The sequence below is a fragment of the Helicoverpa armigera genome, chromosome 1 (assembly GCF_030705265.1).
Source record: "Helicoverpa armigera isolate CAAS_96S chromosome 1, ASM3070526v1, whole genome shotgun sequence".
Classification (NCBI taxonomy): Eukaryota; Metazoa; Arthropoda; class Insecta; order Lepidoptera; family Noctuidae; genus Helicoverpa; species Helicoverpa armigera.
In genome coordinates, this window is record NC_087120.1 from 16,050,916 (window position 1) to 16,070,677 (window position 19,762).

General features: G+C 35.0%; 1 protein-coding gene across 1 annotated transcript; it reads left to right on the forward strand.

Moving 5' to 3' along the window:
- Positions 1-288: 288 nt before the first annotated feature.
- On the forward strand, positions 289-19,684 carry LOC110372480 (autophagy-related protein 13 homolog). Its single transcript, XM_064036327.1, has 7 exons — positions 289-393; positions 1,165-1,358; positions 4,285-4,627; positions 6,467-6,653; positions 7,095-7,260; positions 8,261-8,407; positions 10,663-19,684. Exons 1-7 carry the CDS (start codon positions 390-392, stop codon positions 10,891-10,893), a joined length of 1,272 nt encoding a protein of 423 aa, XP_063892397.1. The 5' UTR covers positions 289-389; the 3' UTR covers positions 10,894-19,684.
- The last annotated feature ends 78 nt before the right edge of the window (positions 19,685-19,762 follow it).

Here is a 19,762-nt window from a genome sequence, read left to right on the forward strand (position 1 = left end):
TTCACAAAGAAATCGATTTTTTTTGGTTAGTGAATATATTTTTTTGCACGTGATTATACCTACCTACCAAAATGGTTTTGAGATACCTATGCCGATTCTAAGTATTCGTTTAGGTTCCTACTTATTCACAATCTCCTCAACGGAGAGGTACTTGCAAGTGCCTAGGTACCTATTTTATTTATGAACCTACAGGGTATCTAGTTTAAGTCTGCGTAGTTTGAACTCCCAGTGCGCAAGTCGCAATATATTCGATTACTTGCAGTCTCAGATACCAGGAGCGCAGACTTACTTAGGAGCTTGGTAGAAGTGGCCTAACACGAGACCTAGACACACGTCGCCAGCGTCCTTAACATTTTCGATAAAGTCCAGATAACGAAGTGAACTTTATAATGTGTAAGTTTAAAGTTCTATATTTTTTAAATACATTTGGTAGTTATTAGGTGTAACAAATATAATATTTAATAACCAATTAAGTGTAGAGTATTGCTAAAAACGGGAAAGAAACCATTTTATAAGATTTGGCTCCATTGTATTCGGGAATCGCGCCAAATCCAAGTGCGCTGATTGGCCGAAAGTTAACACCGCGTAACTTTACTAACTAAGCAGTCAGAGTTTATTTGTGTAAAAAAATATCTTCTGAGGATAAAAAGATAAATTATGGAGGTCGAGTAACGGCGCAATTTATTTTATAAAGTTAATATAATAGTTTTGTACAAAACTGTACTGTTTTTCTTAATGTCAAAGTTTAGATTACCGCATAGAATGAAACGTATACGGCATGGATTGACAAGCTGTTGCCCAATAACAAACAGCTTCCAATAAGTTTTGTCCAATCAGATGAAAGAGATTTGTCCACATGTGACAAATGAAATGATGAGATCTCAACAAAGTTTCTTGTGTGATATGATTTTTTTTTATAGTCTGGTGGCGTTTACGTATCTGCAGTGCTTTGCGTTTCATAGTTTCATCTTCTAATTCTTACGTTTATTCGTTTCAAAATTGCAATAACACTATCTAAAACTATTGTTTGATTAATAAAATATAATATAAATTATTTGTGACAAACAAGAGCACAGTGTTTATTTGTAAAAATGTTACTTTACGATCGCATATACTTTTTAACGCTGCGTAAATGATCGAAATAACATGAAATTGTTGCTTTAGCTGTAATAAATGATAAGAAAATGGCATCTTCTAACGCGGAGTTACAAGAAAGGAGCAAACTGTACTATAAGTTTACGAAGGTACTGACCCTGAAGGTTGCACAAATAGTGGTTCAGAGCAGGCAAGGGAAAAAAATAACCCACGAATGTAATGCCAAGTTTCCGGACAACGGAGTGGAGTCTTCGCCGCAATGGGTAAGCTTTGTTTTGGTACAAAACGTCGTAAAAACGCACGTCCTTAGTTATTCTCGTATGACCTGCGTGCATATGCATGGCACATGGTAATGTAATTGCAATAACATGTTAAAAATATGTGTGTGCTCATACTAGTTGAGTTTTATTGTTTGTCTGTCAATTGTGTTTATTGCTTTGGTGTTACTGCTATGCTACTTGTAGTCAAGTGGGGACAATATTCTCAAACATGTTTGATTATCACTGAACAAAATCAAATAATGTAAATATAAGTTTTGTTATAAAAAGTTACCACATCTATACTAATATAATGAAGAGATTTTTTGTTTGTTTGTACCGGCTCTGCAACTACTGAACGAATTTGATAAAAAAATCACTGTTGAAACTACGGTACACTAGTCTTACATATTAAAAGTATTTTATTATCACTGACCACAATCAAAGAATGTTATAAGTTTTGTAATAAAAACTTAGCACATACTGATATACAGTTTTTTGACCCCAGTATTATAAAACAAGAAGATAATCCTTCACTTGATATCAATGATAGCCTATTTTTATTTATTTACTTAGTTGGTATATACAATATACTTACATATTGTTTGCTTAGATTGTGAAGATGATTTATCTAGCTAGAAGTATATGTTGCTACTTTGTTTTGTTCAATAGATAGGAATAACGTAGGGCATATCAATTCATTATGTTTTCTAATAAGTTGCGGTAGGCTTGTTATTTAAGTTGCTGAGTGCTATTTTACATTTGAATTTGTGCTTTGCCTGCTATTTAGCGACTTTTATTTACAATTTTGTTTTTAGTGTTATAATAGCTTAATCTGACTTTTTCTATTTTTGTCTTATTTTATTTGCAAAATGATGTATGGCGTGTAAATAAGTTGCTAACCTTTGCTATTTATAAAATGCAAGTTTTTTTTACATATTTTTCTACTATTTTTTTGCGAAAATTTTTGTCTATATATGAATCGCCTTATGTGTACCAGGACCTTTTAGAGTAACATAGCACTTAACATATATCACCAAGATTTACAAGCCATTCAACAGTTCTTATTATTTTTGTAACTGTAAAAGTCATAAATAAAATCAAATTGGACTGAGATGTGTAAGCCTTAGGAAAATCGCAGTATATTTTTTGTATATGCATGTGTACTGATAAAGAAATCACAAAACTTAAATAAGGTACAGCAAATGTATAGAATTCCCAATTAAGATGCTTGTAGAGACACCAGCAGGTCAACCTACCCAAATCTGTCAAATATTGCCAATCAAACATTAACCTTCCACTATTGTGATAAGGTTAAAAATCTATTAAAGAAATTTGATAGATTGAGGTAGGCTGATGTGCTGTTGTCTGTACATAAATAATGAACAAGTAAGAGCTCGCAAAAGCATTAGCGAATTTCATTTAACTGGCTCTTGCATGTCATAAAAATGTTTAAATATTTTAAACTGCAGAAACTCGTTGTCAACGTTAAATTATTTACTCCCAATAGTGCATAGCCCAGAAGTGTCAACTTGTCAACCCGTTTTAAAATGTTATTTCCATTTTAAAATCAGCACTTTATGAGTATTTTCATAAAGTAGGGCACAGCTTCAGGGAATTTATCTGTCTTTCAAAGGTCACTGAAAATGGGTGCCGCTGAAAATAGTTACACAAATATGGAACATTTTGAAGCTCACAATTAAATATGAACGTTCCTAATATTTGCTGGAAAACAGTGAATGTATGCAGAATTTAGTAACTCTAAAAGTCTGAATACAGTAGGCAAATAGTTGCAGGAGAGTATTCGGTCTGCGAAAGGTTGTTAATAGTTGGAACAGTTGAAAACTTTGTTCGCTTGTTAAGCTTTAACAGCTTAACCGCTTTGAAATCTGAGCTTAACTATTAAATGCGGGTTTAGCGAATTTATAGCTTGTGTTTTGTCATAAATGGTAGTGTAATGGGGAGGGGGGGGGGACTGTCATTGGGGTAGACTTATGTTCAGCAGTGAAGGCAATATGCGAATAAAATCAAGCATTTGTGGGAATCATACGCAGTTTACCATGATGGCATGTGTCTCTGTTTCGTCTGATCTTTGAAATGGCTACTAACTGTCAACTGATTGAATCTCGTTTGATGGAACATTTAACAGTATAAAGCTGGATAAAAAGAATTAGGCTTTATTTGCGTATAATTATAATGCTGGGCGCCAAAATGAAGAAGCCGCATTGCGTGTTATTCTTTTTAATATTTTTTTATTTATAAAAATCTTATTTTGCCACTTAGCAATTTTTTATACTGCCTTGCATACTAAGCGAAGTAGTCTTTATTTTATGCCATGTGGATTTATTACTCATTGTGTGCGAGCATTGATTAGTATTTGCTTATTGCATCATAAATTATACATCATTGACTAGCTCCAAAGTTTACGCTGTGCTATATTTGTTTATGATTTACTAGCTTCCGCTCGCGGCTTCGCCCGTGTAGAATTCGGTTATATCGCGTTCCCCAGACAATTCTTCAAAAATCCGTGATGAAAACTATCCCATGCTCTTTCTCAGCTCTATCTCTGTAACAAATTTTATTAATCAGTGGTTTAACACTACAAGCAACGTGAAAGCGTAACAGACGGATAGACAGAGTTACTTTCGCATTTATAATATTAGTAGGTATTTTGAAGGGGCAATTCTTAGGATACAACTAAACCTAAAACCATGTACCTAATATTCAAATCATTGGACCATTTCTATAATGAAATACATAGATATCCATACGCCCCTCCATTTTTCGGCTTAGAAGCTATTCCAAAGCATTTGAGGGATTAAACTTATAGACCCGTCAACTTCATCAGCCGACATCAATCAGACATTAGACCTTTTGGGTCCAAAAGGGCCACAGTTGCCCTCCAACATAACATTCAATCTACTTCTTCCAGTTCAATCTATCAATCCCCGACGAGCCAGGCGTGACGGAAGACACGAAGCGAGTCCTCAACGGCGAAGTGGTGGACGCACTTACCAAAGTCCTTTGCATCGAGATCTCTTTACACACCGTCGATGGAGACGATATGGTGCTGGAACTATGGACGGTCAAGCTGTCTCCTGGCAGCGAGGTCTGCTCACCTTCCACCGTGTATTACCGCATGAGTGTCATGCTGAAGTCTACCCTGACTATATCGAGGATAACCCCGGCGTATAAGCTCTCGAGGTCACAGCATAATGAGTCCTATAAGATTTCCCATAAGATCTATGGCGGGGAACCTGATTATGATATTTTAGGTGAGTTTTTAATTGATATTTTAAAAAGGAGATTTTCAATTCGGATGTTTGTATTTTTATCTATGTTTGATGGCCCATGTCCCGGTGGTTTGCCAACCGATTTACACAATTCTTTTATTGTTGGAAATTACATGTACCTTCACAAATAGTCCCATTGTTATCAGGTCTAGAATCTGATGATCGGAAGATGTCCTAAGAAATCGAGGGTAAATTGTAGGCAAGCTTTAGGTAGAAAAACTCTCAGGTGTATAAAATTATAAAACGTGACGAGGAAACACTGAAAAGTTTACAATAAAAAGTTTTACAAAAAGAACCTGACTTCTAGACCTGCGCACCTAAAATTTTTTTTTCTTTCTAGTGCTTTTAAAAACAATAAAAAGTTTCTTTATTGTACTAATTGTTTTCACTTCATGTTGAAAACTGTTACTTGAATTTTTGAGGCTTGCTTCTTTGTCGTAACAGGAAAACTTTGAGCTTTTGTTTCAGAACTCTTTCTTGAAATGAATCCGTATAAAATAACGTCATGAAAATTCAAATATCTAGATTTTAGGTCTTTAATGTACTAATTATTACTTACTAATCTATTATGTTCATTATTACTAGGCAATAAACAGCAGTTTAATATGCTAATAGAAATACCTAAGAATCTATGATATCCTGTACGTTTATGGAAATAATTAACATGCCACGTTTTGCTGACAAAGATACTGTTAATTAGCATATGCGTCTGTTACATATAGTCGAGACTGGCTTACGTAATATGTTATTCATAACATGTAGGCCTAACAAACTTCTATAGGCCGAATAAACTTAAAGGTGGGTTTAGATAGAGACTATTTTCATCCGTCTTAAGGATGGCACTTATAAAAGGTCGCGTACAATGGTTTCCCGTTGTAAGTATCTACAATAAGGATAATCGGGACTGGTGTATGTAGGTAGGTCTATGAGAATATTAAATTATTTATTTAATTTAATATGGGTCCAGGACATGGAAGCCCTTATCAGTATACGCGAACGTAGCAAAATAGCTTTGGTTTCCGCAAAACCTGAAATTTTCAGTAACTACGTAGCTTTGGTCAAAAACTTAGGCATTGTAGACTTCAAAAATGATACAAAATCCAGTCAAAAACTTAGGCATTAAAAACAATTACATGACATTAGGGTGCCTTTTAAATGCGCTTTCTATTCTTTTTTAAGACTTAAATGTCAAGGAATCAATTAAACTAAATTGGATCTCCACAACAAAGTCTTCGATTTAATTCGAAAGTTTCGTAACAAAACAGTATCGATTATTGGGGCTTTAAATATTACTGAGAAAAGGCTGGAAGGAAGGAACTTTACTGCAGTCGTACATATTTTATTAGCTTTCGTTTAAAGTTAGCTTTAACACATTGGACAGTTACTTAGGAGTTACTCCTTTGTCTATCAAGTTACTACTCGATAGCTTTAACTTTTGTTCCAATACGGCACAAAAGTTTCTCGAGTGACAGACTCGAGTGTTCAATATTAACGGTCATATAGAAATTGTAACCATCGAAAACAAATAATAAATCAATTTGAAAAAAATGGTCATAAGTCCTTATGCTTAATTTGGTATGTTAAGTTGGATGTAAATAATAGCAGTTCTCCTTGGGATAAAATATAGCCTATGCCCTTAATACCTACATATATTTCTTAGGACATCTGGGACCTTTCTCACAGATGTTTAGCAGTTTAGCCTTTTCCCAAATATGTTCGGGTCGGCTTCCAGTATACCCCAAATTTTTCAATTTTAATAAGAATCATTCCTCTCTTATGTGCGTGGCGATAATAAATTAAAAACTTTATTACCAATTTCAGGCGAAAAACGCAAGACGGTGAAAGTGAGCGAGCTACACACGCCGATAGGAACGTTAATGATAGAGGTGGTGTACCGGACGAAGATGACGTTCATGCCGGAGACTAGACAGAAGATTGAGTACGAAGCCTCACCAGCCACTACCGGGATCATGGTGAAGAGTGACCATTTTTACACTGAGAGTCCCAAGTAAGTTGAGTGTTTACTTGAATGTACCATCAACCAGGGCATGTAAGACCCACTGAACTGTCAAAGCACATATTTCAACCTTAGTGTATTTGATTGTTTTTAGTTGATAGTACATCAAGATTGAAGAACAAGATGAGAACGAATGATGAATTGAAAATTTATAAGCCTAATTTGAATGATATTTTTTGAGTTTGAGTGATTAGTGTAGGTCTAGAAATAATTCAAGATATATTCCAAACGCGTCCCGTGGGGACTACTGAACGCAACCGGATAAAAACTATCAGCCTTCCTAGGTGCATAGCTGTTAACACTGAAGTAATTTTTCGAATCGTACCAATAGTTCCAACAAAGTCTTCAACTTTATAATATATTGACATAGATATGATTGCATCGCTTTTTAATTTTCTTTATACCTAGTAACCTTAAATAATTTCCTTTCAGAAAAAACCGCAACGAGAAGAAAGAGTTAGACCTCTCGAAGCCGTTGACTGCTGGCGCGTTTGTCGACCAGAAGAAGATCCAGGAGTTACACAAGACCCTCAGTGAGCAACTGCCTCCGGAGCCGCCCATGGCCTGGCTGCTTGCTGAGAAGGAGAAGATGGAAAATGTAAGATCATCACATCAGCTTTTACTGTTCTTTCACTACTATTCCTCTGTAGGTACTGTTTTCATACAGAAAAGGAGTGAGAATTAATCACTACAAGCGATTTTAGACTTAATCAAGGTTTTTTCAAGATGTTTTTCTTCACCTTTTATTAGGGTTCCGTACCCAAAGGGTAAAACGGGACCCTATTATTTTCGCTCCTCTGTCCGTCCGTCCGTCAGTCACCAGGCTGTATCTCATGAACCCTTATAGTTAGAAAGCTGAAATATACAGTTGATATATTTCTGTTGCCGCTATAACAACAAATACTGAAAACTAGAATAAAATAAATATTTTGGAGGCTCCCATACAACAAACGTGATTTTAAATAATGGTACGGAAGCCTTAGTGCGCGAGTCCGACTCGCACTTGGCCGGTGTTTTAGCTATTCTTGTCAAAGATACCTACTGTCGGACAGAAACCCTTAGGTATGCAAGAACGCAATACGCGACTGTTGACTTCCGGCTCTGACGGCTCACTGACATTATAGATATTGGTTGACGGTATGTAAGTAATTGTAAAATATGTCATTTTTTTCTTTTAAAGTAAACCTCTAAAGTAAGCCTCGAGGTCAGTCTTTTATTTGTGTTCACATATCTTTAGTTTGAAAGTCCATATAACCGGCTGTGTATCATTGTCTATACTAATATTATAAAGAGGAAAACTTTGTTTGTTTGGTTGTAATGAATAGGCTCAAAAACTACTGGACCGTTTTAAAAATTCTTTCAATATTCGAAAGCTACATTATCCACGAGTAACATAGGCTATATTTTATCCCGGTACGGGCAGTAGTTACCACGGGACGCGGGTGAAACCGCGGGAAAACGGCTAGTATCATATAAAAGTCTGTTTAACGTTGACACAATTGACCAAAGTGATATACATTCCTCATTTTGATTGATTTCTAACATGTGTTATTACTATTACTTCAAACATTTAACTCAAAATTCCCACATAATTTCAGAAAATGAAAGCGCTAACGATATCAGACCACGAGAACGCGAACAAACCCAGCTGCAGTACTAGTGTGCCGACTTCCTCCGCTCATGCCGTCAGCCGCGCCATCGAAGTGCCCAAGCCTAAGAACGGAGACAGATACTCTGGGCTTATGGTAATTATCTATTAAATTATATTGATTTCTGATACTTATTATATTTATTTCATTAAGGGCTGATTTTTCAATAATCAGTTAACTTCTATCTGAGGAATAAATATGGCGGTTTGACATATTTTCCATACAAAAGCTGTCAAAACGTTAAAAATATTCCTCAGATAGGAGTTATCTGGCGATTGAAAAATCAGCCCTTAATCTTACAAGCTAACAGATGACACATCCAAAACGCTTATAAGACTAAACATCGGCAGGTATTACACAACCTCGTCATTATGTAGGTAATAGTAGAATTATTAGGTTTTACAATTTACATTACATTATTACACACATTACATTGTTAGGAATGGTCATGGTAATACTAATTAACATAAACAATAATAATAAAAAAAATAATTAAAGCAATACGCAACTATCAATTATAATAATTAATTATGAAATAAATTTATGGAAACTTGACGGCTAGCAGTTATTTAGAATTGTTTTAAATTCTTTATACAAATGTCCTAATCTATCGGCAAATAAGTCAAATTCATGGTGCTGTGCAATAATATGTCCCCAATAATGCGGAGTGCGCGGTTGGTGGGCGCTTGCCGAGCGCGCTCGGTGCGTGCGCGGGGGGGCTCCAGCAGTCGCGGGCGGCGCCGCGGCGCTACCTGTCCCTGCGAGTTTGCTGACACGTTCCCAGGGACCAAGATACGGACACGCGAGAGTATTTGTGGACTATCGATCTTGTTGTGAATCAGAACTCTGCCTCACTAGGACGCCATGGCGACGTCGCCAGCGGCACAGGTCTGGCTACTTCTGGCATCCAAATGTCGCCAAGTCGAGTGGCCATGGCGTCTCGACAGTCAATTGTTTACGTCGGCGCTGAAGAAATTGCACGCTGACTGGCGACCACATTGGCGACTGTGTGAGGGAGGTGCGCTTTACCGTGTACATTATAGTGGCAACTGTGGCCACGTCGCCAAGCTGCCACGATAGCCAGAAGCCACATAGGGAACTGTAGCTCGTGGCCACGCCTCCAATTTGGCGACGTTGCCAAACCGTCGCCAAGGGAGTTAGGTTCCGTACATTTCAATACTAACTGCTTGGATACGTAGCCGGCGACGTCGCCAATGGCGTCCTAATGAAGCAGGGCTCTTATGGACAGATATTGCATGACCTGAGACATTGCCATTGCATCATTAATTGTTATTATACACATAAACCTTCTTGAAAAACCGCATCAAAATCTGTTGCGTAGTTTCGAAGACACACGGAAGAACAAGAGGTTTTTAGCACAGACTGCCTTGTTGGTTTACTACGGCCATTCTCTATATTGTATCTATCTTTTGATTTGATAACTAGAGGATTTTAGACGTTAAGCCTCATACAAGTAACATTAAATGTGTATCTCTGGTAAGGGAAACAACAGATACATAAAATTAGGGAACGGCTATTAGTTGATTTGATAACTTCTCTCAAACGTTAGGTATGACCGAACTCACTCATCCATATATCTACAAAGTAATTTCCAAGTAAAACATTACGCATTGATAAGACGCATAGTTGGAATTTCTGGCGCGCCCATTCATACTTGTAAGTAAATAGCTGTGACGATGTTATAATTACAACTACCAATTTTTTTGTATGTTGTTATGTAATTCTCAAATAAATACACATTTCTAACTAGTTATTACAGCCTTTAATCTACAAACCATTTCACATTTGTCGTCCATTTTAAACACTTGGGATGATTGGTGTGGTATAAACTACAAAAAGACTTACCCTTTCTTATCATTACGTGATTTATACCGGGATAAAATACAGCCTACTAGCTTCCGCCCGCGGCTTTGCCCGCGTAGAGTTCGGTTATATCGCGTTTCGAAGAGATGTCCGGGATAAAAACTATCCTTTGTTCTGTCTCAAGGTCAACTCTATCTCTGTACCAAATTTTATTAAAATCAGTTCAGTGGTTTAGACGTGAAAGCGTAACAGACAGACAGACACGAGTTACTTTCGCATTTATAATGTTGTAATGTAATGTAGGGATGTTACTCGGAAAGTGTGTAGCTTTCCAACTGTGAAAGAATTTTTCAAATCGGTTCAGTAGTTTCGGAGTATTCACGGTACGAACAAACAAAATAATATTTTCTCTCTATTATATTGATAGTATATATTACTTTACTTCTTCGTAAATATAAATCATAAATACTTACAAGATGCCACACATGACATGCCTCACTTTTAACATAAAAATTCACAAATTCCAGGAGTTTCCCTTCGCCGATGGCAGCCCAATAGCAGAGCTAGCGAATTTCTACCAAGAATGCTTGCAAGCCCGATCCATAAGCGACGAATGGACGGACATTGTGATCGAAGCTTCTGGAACCGACTCCGAATCTTTGTCCAAACAACTGAAGATGTTCGAAGACGCTGTCCCCGAGTTCGATAACATGGTAGCATCCATGTTCAGTAACTCGGAAGGATCAGACCGCTCTTAAATGGCCCGTAAGACTGTTGAATGATATTAGAGTAAGGAGCAGTGCGAATGGTATATATGTATATGAATATACAGATTTTTTAATGTGTTGCGTATTGCTAAATATACAGCTAAGTCTTTTACGGGGTGTCTCAAAAATCAGAACTGGTATAATTTGTTACCAGGTGTTTTGGACACTCTGTATGTTTAAGAAATGTATAGGAGAGAAATATAGTTTTTCATTGCCATTTTATACGGTTTTCCATCACAATAATTAAATATTTTAAATCAAGCGACTTTATTTAATTCGCACTGCATTGATTGATATCGCGTGGTGTTTGAGGGTTTGTAGATAGATTTATATTATCATGTTATTACCATTTTATTGTAAGCGCCATCTTCTTGTCTGACCTGAAACTGAAGTGTAGAGTAGTATTGTTTGTCTATGGTCCGGCGATATTCAACCTTCGCTGATTTAGTCTATGATAAAATATCAACCAGTGATATCAATTTTATAGGCCTTAAATGACTTTGAAAATGGTTTTTTAACAGTTATTTTGAATTAAAAATAAAAAAAATTCCCGCAGTATAACGGGATTTTGTTGATAAATCAAACCACTCATAAACCAGTTGTATTGTAATAGGTTTAATTGTCCCTCCTCAGTCGACAAAAAACACTTATCACGAATGTTCTACAGTAATTGCTAAAGTTCAACACAACACTTTGACCGCTCGTATTCGGATCCGAGATGGATCGGAGATGGATGCCGACCGTGCTAGCCGGGGGTGCGCTCAACTGCCCGAAACTGTTCCGATGGAAGCAGTCCGTGCTAGTGGTCTCTTATAGTCGTCGCGGGGGAAAGTTAAAAACCACATAAAGACAAGCTAATAAATACGAAATATATATTAAAAAAAACGTTTATCACATGGTTTCTTTGTAGTAAAGGTTATAGCACACATGAACAGCACGGCACGGGTCAGCTCCAACCCAGTGCTTGTCATTTCAATTTGGCTCTTTAATCATATCTCATACTAACTTCTATTCTTCTGCCAGCGGTTTCACCCGTATCCTGTGGGAATCTCTTCACAAAATGGGCTATGCAACACTGAAATAATTTTTCAAATCAGACCAGTAATCCATGACGTTTGATTGACTAGGTAGAGCTACTTTTAATAATGTAAAACTGTATGTATGCATAAAATTTTACTCGTGGGATGAGTTGGTAAAAGTTGACCGATTGGAAATTAGCCACTTTACGAATTTCGTCCTTTCAGGAATTAGGCATTTTACTACTTAGTCCTTTTGAGAATTAGCCATTTCGCGAATTAGTCCTGTTGAGAATTAGTTCATTCGCGAATTGATGTTTTTGCGACTGTGTGCCATTTTGCTAATTAGGTATTATACGACTAAATGGTCCCTGAAATTAACGTGTTCAAACAAACTTCAGCTCATTACCTAACAACAGCTATGCCGTGCCTTGCCGTTCAAGTGTGCCATTACCTTTAATTTATTGTACAGTTTCAACGGCCAACACTATATAGTGCAAATTAGTGTAACTCACTTCACAATGCTCATACTTCGACTGATGCTTCTAGGCTAGTTTTGTATCATAGATATATATTTATACATACAAAAAACGCAAATTCTAACGAATATATTGCTTAGTGCAAGCTTCTAAATATAATCTTTTAATATACAGTACGTTTGTATCTTTTCGCGTCTGAAGTTAGCGTTTGATCGGCGAAGTGACTTTTCGGAATAAATTGTCTACTGCGTCAGCTTTAATCTGAATTCACTGGTAACAGAAACGTCCGTTTTTTTTTAAACTAGGCAAACTATAAAATTTATGTATGTAGGACCCCTGTCCACCTGACGTGGTTGGTTAACGCTGGCTCGCTCACGGCGCATGCCCGAGACAGCGTGTATCTACTTAGGTATAGATACAAACACTACAGTCACAATATGATCCATTATTGAAGCACAGAAAAGGATAAAAACGCTTATTTAAACCAAAAAATAACAGAACGCCACATACGCTTCAATCGTAATTGAGTCGTTATTGAATCTAAGTCGAATAGCAATCGTATGTCGCTTAAATAAAATTAGCATAATTGAGCTCCTGTTCGCTTTGAAACTTCTTTGTGAAAATTCATAATAAGCAGTTGTTTTATGAAAACTGACTGTTTCTGTTGTCGGTACAACTCGGACTTAGACGCATCAAGATATAATAACGTAGTGTAATAAACTGCGGATTGCTATAACCGATCCATCCATCGTCTCGCAATTGAGAGATTGAATTTTGACATTGGTTTCATACAAATTATATCAAACTAACTTCGGCTCGCGGATTCGCCCGCATAGAATTCGGTTATATCGCGTTTCCAAGAGAATTCCTCAAAAGTCCGGGATAAAAACTATCCTATGTTCTTTCTCAAGGTCAACTCTATATCTGTACCAAACTTTATTAAAATCAATTCAATGGTTTACACGTGAAAGCGTAACAGACAGACAGACAGAGTTACTTTCGCATTTATAATATTAGTAGGGATTTCAATCTCTAATTGAAAAACTGAAATATAGATGGTTATTGCAATCCACAGTTTAAAGACAAAAGTATCAAACGCGTACGATATAATGTAACGTATGTTCAAACCGCTTTAAAGTTTTAAATAATCGTTGATTAGATAAATCTTTTTACTGGTGTTTGAATCGATTTAGTAAAAATCGTATGACATTTTATCGATGTTCGTGGATATAATATAGAATGTTAGGACTTGGATAACGTAAGACTCATTACAAGACTTGGTTGGAAAAGCGACTGACATGAATTTACTTTATGATAGTCGTGAGGGTTGTGCTGAGCGCGATTTTATCGATAAACTTTATCGATATGTTAAACACAACACTACTGAATTATAAACTTGAGTTCATGTTTTATCTACACGAATTAGAGAAGAGACAGATATTATCGATATATCGAATTGAGAACCTTCTTTTTGGGGAAGTCGGTAACAAATAGATGTTGTACCTACATACGACAATTTAATTCAGAAGTATTGTGATTTACTTCTCGATAAAGTTTTTTGTAATATTTCGCATTCGGATCTAAGAAGGCTTCACTCGATATTTGCACTAATTACGTTTACACATACAATCACTCGTTCAAAGCGTTTGTGTAAAGTTTATGCGCGTTCATGTTACATCAAAAAAATATTATTCGATTTATATACATATGTGAAAAATTCTAATATTGTTTATCGCTTTCGAAAGTAAATATGTAAAAATATAATTATTTCGCTCTTAAGGCTCATCGGTATGTACGATATATATCATTAATCAGTGTAAATATGAAAAATAAGGTTATAATTTATTTTGTAGAGGTCACTGTAGACTAATTATCAATATTATCGATTGTTGCTTATTGAAACTTTTGTAGGGTTTTGTGTCGAGTAGTTTGTAAGAAAGAGTAACTTAAACATGTAGATTTACGTACTCTGTATGCGGTTATAGTGTATTCGATTTATTCTTATAAACTTCTGCCAATACACAAAGTGGAAAAAGGTGGTTCGAAAACTGATTCCTCAAACAATTAGAAGTTTTTACAACTGATATAAAGTCAAAAGTGCTGTCGATACAAACCCGAGAAGTGTCGGTCCGATGTAGAACAATTATTCACATAGATGTTAAAATTGATAAATCTTAACTTTTTTGGACCGCACATTTTCAGATTTGGATCGAACGCAGTGTGAAACCATTTAAAGTATATCTCTGCCTTAAATATCAATTAATATATGCTAGCAATACTTCAGTAACTTTCTGCCTGTTTATTCCACTTTAATAATTCTACTTTATCAGACTTCCATAATGACAGAATAGTTCTAGGTTTCTCTAAGCGCCCATTCAATATAGCACGATAATATTTAGTTATAAATAAAATAATCATAGAACTTTAAATATACATAACTCTATGGCATCAACAGAGGCCTTTTGCAACTGTAAAAATTATAGTGCGGTGTAGTTTCCATTAAATAAAATAGTTCACAATTTAAGTACAGTGCCTTCGAACCAACGACTGAGATTGAACGTCTCAAAAAACGTGATAAGTGCCAACTCTCGTTTTTGATACATTTTTAAACTGTAAGGGATTGTTTCACTCCTTCGAATATATAAAATTCTGCAGGAAATTATAATATTTGCCATAAAAACAAGGGGTGAAACAGACTGTACAAATAGTCTCGCTTACCATACATATGGCTATGTATACTCTATTTGAGTCGGCGTTTAACTAAAGCTAACAATCTTGATAGTTTTTACACAAATATAATTTAAACATATAATAATACAATAAAATAAGCATTAAATTAACTGTTTTTATTTTAAAAACAATCATAAATACAATGATTTTCAGCCGTTTTTTATTTTTTAAAGTTATATCAAGATTGTACCTTTAGATAAGTGCCTACTCCAGAGTATATTTAATGTATAGTGTTACATTGCATTTTATTACATTGGCAAAACAAATGTATATAGTTTCGATTTTAGTTGTAACCAATCGTTTCGCTAGTCAATCGTTTTGGTTAAATTAATGTAGTTTTTTTCATCACATATTTTTTGTATGTAATTCATAAGTTTTATTAAGGCTACGCTTTCTTGTGATGTTCATAGATAAATATAGAGTATCTGGTGAGTGACCAATACTCAGACCACATAAATCAAAATAACTGGAATCGACTGATACTTTTGTGCTCGTGAATAGCCTAATCCCAGACGATTCCAATTACTTATTAAAATTGTATGTTGGTACAGGTAAATTCGTGATACAACCCATGATTACAAACAACTTTCCCAAATAAAAATGTTTTATTGTCATCCTTAATTTTATCACAATAAATAATGTAACAACTGTATCAAACGTTGAACTTCGTGCTTCTTTGTTTTGATATTGTGATTAAACTAATGAGAATAAGAATAAGTTTCTTTGAGATCGTCGTTTGTAATTATGAGTAGAATCACGTGTTCAAGTATTGGTCACGAAATACAAATCACCCTATATTAGTGCATACCACAGTCTTTTGTATAGGATTTAAACCACACAGCAAAAAAAGTAAGTCCTGTCAATATAGCTGGCGGGAAAACAATAATTTTGCTTAAAAGCGTAGCCTTCAATATAAACTAAAACTGCGACGTTGAAGTCCAAATTCTACCAAAGCGGAGTGTAGAAGCTTTTAACCTCTTGTATGTCGCTAATTATAAAACAATAGAAAATCAACTGTATCTCGTGTATATCTGCGCTCTGACATACAACTGGTACAACCAATACATATTTGAATAACGAAATTCTATTGACATACCGTCAGTTGCACAAAGCTCCATTAAAGTTAAATCTTCTTTAAATCTATTGCTGACTCTTTCTTTCTCAACAAGATAAAAAGTGTCAGCAATAGATTTAATGAAGCTTTGTGCAACTGACTGTTAGACTATTGGTTGCCCAAAAACTGGCTTTGGTCCGCTTTGGTGGAGTCTGGTGTGAATTAATACAATTTCAGCAGTAAAAAAATCAACCTAAGTTATTTCCTTTATAATTTTAGACTTTTTAGAAAAAATCAAATCCTGAAATTGCATTTTCAGTTTACGTTTTCAGTAACAAACAGAAATTACAAATCATACAACATAGTGTTGTTATTTATTAACTTTTTAAATTAAGTTATTGCTCACTATAGTTTAATATTCCTTTTAACTTTTTCATTGAAGTAATGGGTTAGCCGCAGTAGGCTAAAGTTTTCATATATTCTAGTAATAGTTTTAATGCGTTTTCAGTTTATAATAGTGTAGTTTTGTGGGAGTTAGTCAACACTGAGTCTAAGTAATCGCCATATAAATAGGTATATTCATTAAGACACACTTATCATTAATACTAAATTCATATCTAAGACCAGAAGAAATGTATCGTCTTACTACAAAAACTTAAACGTCTGTTTTACACTTGTCTAAAAAAATTATGGCTGCAAAATGAACCATATTTTATGTCAACGTCATAATTTGTCATTTTTTTAGACAAATCTTAAACTGACGTTTAAAAGTTTTTGTGGTAAGACGGGTAGTGTTTAAAACTTTAAAACTATTTGCAAGAAATAAACCTCTAAGATAAAACATTACATTTACTTCTGGCCTGGTATGTTAATACATATGTATATCAAATAATAAATAGTCCGTCACGTACTTATTTAAGCAAAACATACTATAAGTATAATAGTATAGACTTCAGATATATAAAATCCTTACCTAACCATTGTATGTATGTTATCTACTAATACCCATTTTCACCGACCACATAAACGCCAGTTTTTTTTTATGATCCCTCCCGCTGTGTGTTAGCAGCGCTGAGGGAGTGTCAGACTCTTACTGACTAAAAACCGTCGTGTCCCGTCATAGGCCTTTTATGTACCAGGGCCGCGGTATCTCTTTCGAACAACCCGCAGCCCCGGCCTTGTAGGGGACCTAACTAAAGGTATTTAAATGAAGTGGACTGTAAATACTTGTTTGCGTGTACACAGTTCTTTTAAGAAAACTGACGCTTACGTTATGGTGAACTTGGGTTCAATTTGTGATAACTTTGCGATTGCATTTAATACTACAGACCATATTTATAACAAACTAAAATATAGAATCCTATCTTTTTGTGACACCAACTTTCTAGGTAAATTGATAAAACCATGTGAATGGAATTTGGGATGGCTAATTTGCTGTTTTTACTTTATATCAAATTTATTAAAAGGCCTCTTACCATAACTAGCATAGACTGGTATAAACCATAGATGTAAAATAAATGGAAGATGCATCACATCTTTTAGACTTTAATATCCAGAGTGAATGAGATGTCTCTAAGAAGTCCTAAATAGAGAATTACTTGTCTTAAATGTACCATTGTCCATACTTAAAACATAACATGTTACAGTTAATCACTATTATGGACGCGCCAATATTAAATTGTTATTATATTATACCTAACTTTGCTTTTATAAATTCCCCAATTTATATGCCACTCTTTTTCGATCAATTACCGATTCTAGTACATCTTCCTTTTAGTTTATATCTATGGAATCACTCATTATGGCCGACAATACATTGACAAACATCGAAATAGCAATAGTTTTATAATTACATGACTTTAAGTTTTAATTTATCCTGGTATAAGATAGTGGGTTCTTATGTAGATTTTCCTAAACTTATAAAGTAGATGTAACGTAATGGCATTATAAATAATGGATATATTTTTCATACGGATGCATCACTATTTATATAAAGTCTGTTTCACAATGCTCGGATTAACAATATATCCCAAATTAATGATAAAATTCGCTTTCATAATCAAAACAACCGAACATTGTGAAAAAGATATAACATTGTATTCTTTGTGTGAAATAACAATTATTTAAAGACATTGTATAAAATCATTTTACAGGAACATTATCATCCCATTTCCAATAATACCTAAGGGAATTAATTTAGATGCATAATACATAAACATAATTTTGGGTGTATATTTTTTCATATTACTTACGTATTGTAAATCGGTATTCAAGGATAGGTCTTGTCATAAGGCCCTTGACCCTAAATAAAATTACATACCTTAAAAAAATTATATCACTGTCAACTTAATACGATTAAGGTTTATTTTGAATTCTAGTTGTCGACTGCAATTGTCGACCGCACATGACGCGACTGCATGAAGTTGGCCGCAGTTGCACTACTGGTTTGTATGTACATAAAACTGTTTTGGGTCGAAGCGGCAACAGCATAATTATGAAGTCGATGTCAGATCTCTGATGTTGACTGATGCTGACTTCATGCAGTCACGGCATATGCAGTCGGCAGTTGCAGTCGACTCTAACAGCCTTACTACAAAAACTTAAACATCTGTTGAACACCTAAACACACAAACAGACCTTTTTTCAACGTCATAATCTTATTTTTTTTTTGTCAAGTGTTCAACAGACGTTTAAAAGTTTTTGTGGTACGACGGTAAGAATTCAAAATAGTATACGTATTTTTGTTGAAGGTTCGATATCTTCCACCAGAAAAGCTGAAATTTTTTTCTACATTAACCATGTGTCGCTACCAGCTACGCGAGTCAGGTAGAAATTGCTGTTATAGTAAGTTCAACTCAGTCGTGCGCGCGGCCCTATGTGTGGGTAACCCTTGTACATATACAGTGACTTTGTGTGCGTGACAAGAGGTACAGTCGGGTACAAATACAGTTATTTAGGGGTTGTATACGGCTGTTTAAAGTACAGTTATTACGTAATTTAGTTTATTTATTTATAATGATTCTGTATCGCTACTTGAAAAATCAAATGATGATTTTTCGGATTCGCTACTTTCACCAATGTTAATTATAAATTCTGACTCCATGTCAAAATGTCTATAGTATTCTTCTTTTTTCTTTTGTACATGTCGACAAGTATTACCCAACATCCCTTCATCAATTTGACTTAAACGTTCATTTATGAGTTTCATTATTTCCGTCTTATTTTGGTCGACATTATGCGAAGCAATATAATTTTTTTAAATTCCCCACACATTTTGTTTCCATTATTATACTAAATTATAGGTCTTTTTACATTCTTAGTCCACACATTTATTTATTGTCCGCGTACCCCGAGCTAGAAAATATGTAAGGAGTATTTAATTCATCTTAGATATTTCACTTCATTTATTTCTTAGATACTGTCAATGTCAATTTGAAAAGCCGTATGAGAAAATAATGATAAACTGTAAAATGTAATAATAAAAAGCTTTGAATGTTGTTTCATTTTTTTGAAACGCTACAATACTCCTTAAAACATTTTCTCCCCGAAGAACTAGACATTTTCGTAAACGACTGTACCCA

Coding starts and splice junctions, on each gene's coding strand:
- LOC110372480 (XM_064036327.1), top strand. Junction 1,359..4,284: donor TGGAGTCTTCGCCGCAATGG/GTAAGCTTTGTT, acceptor TACTTCTTCCAG/TTCAATCTATCAATCCCCGA. Junction 6,654..7,094: donor TTTTACACTGAGAGTCCCAA/GTAAGTTGAGTG, acceptor ATTTCCTTTCAG/AAAAAACCGCAACGAGAAGA.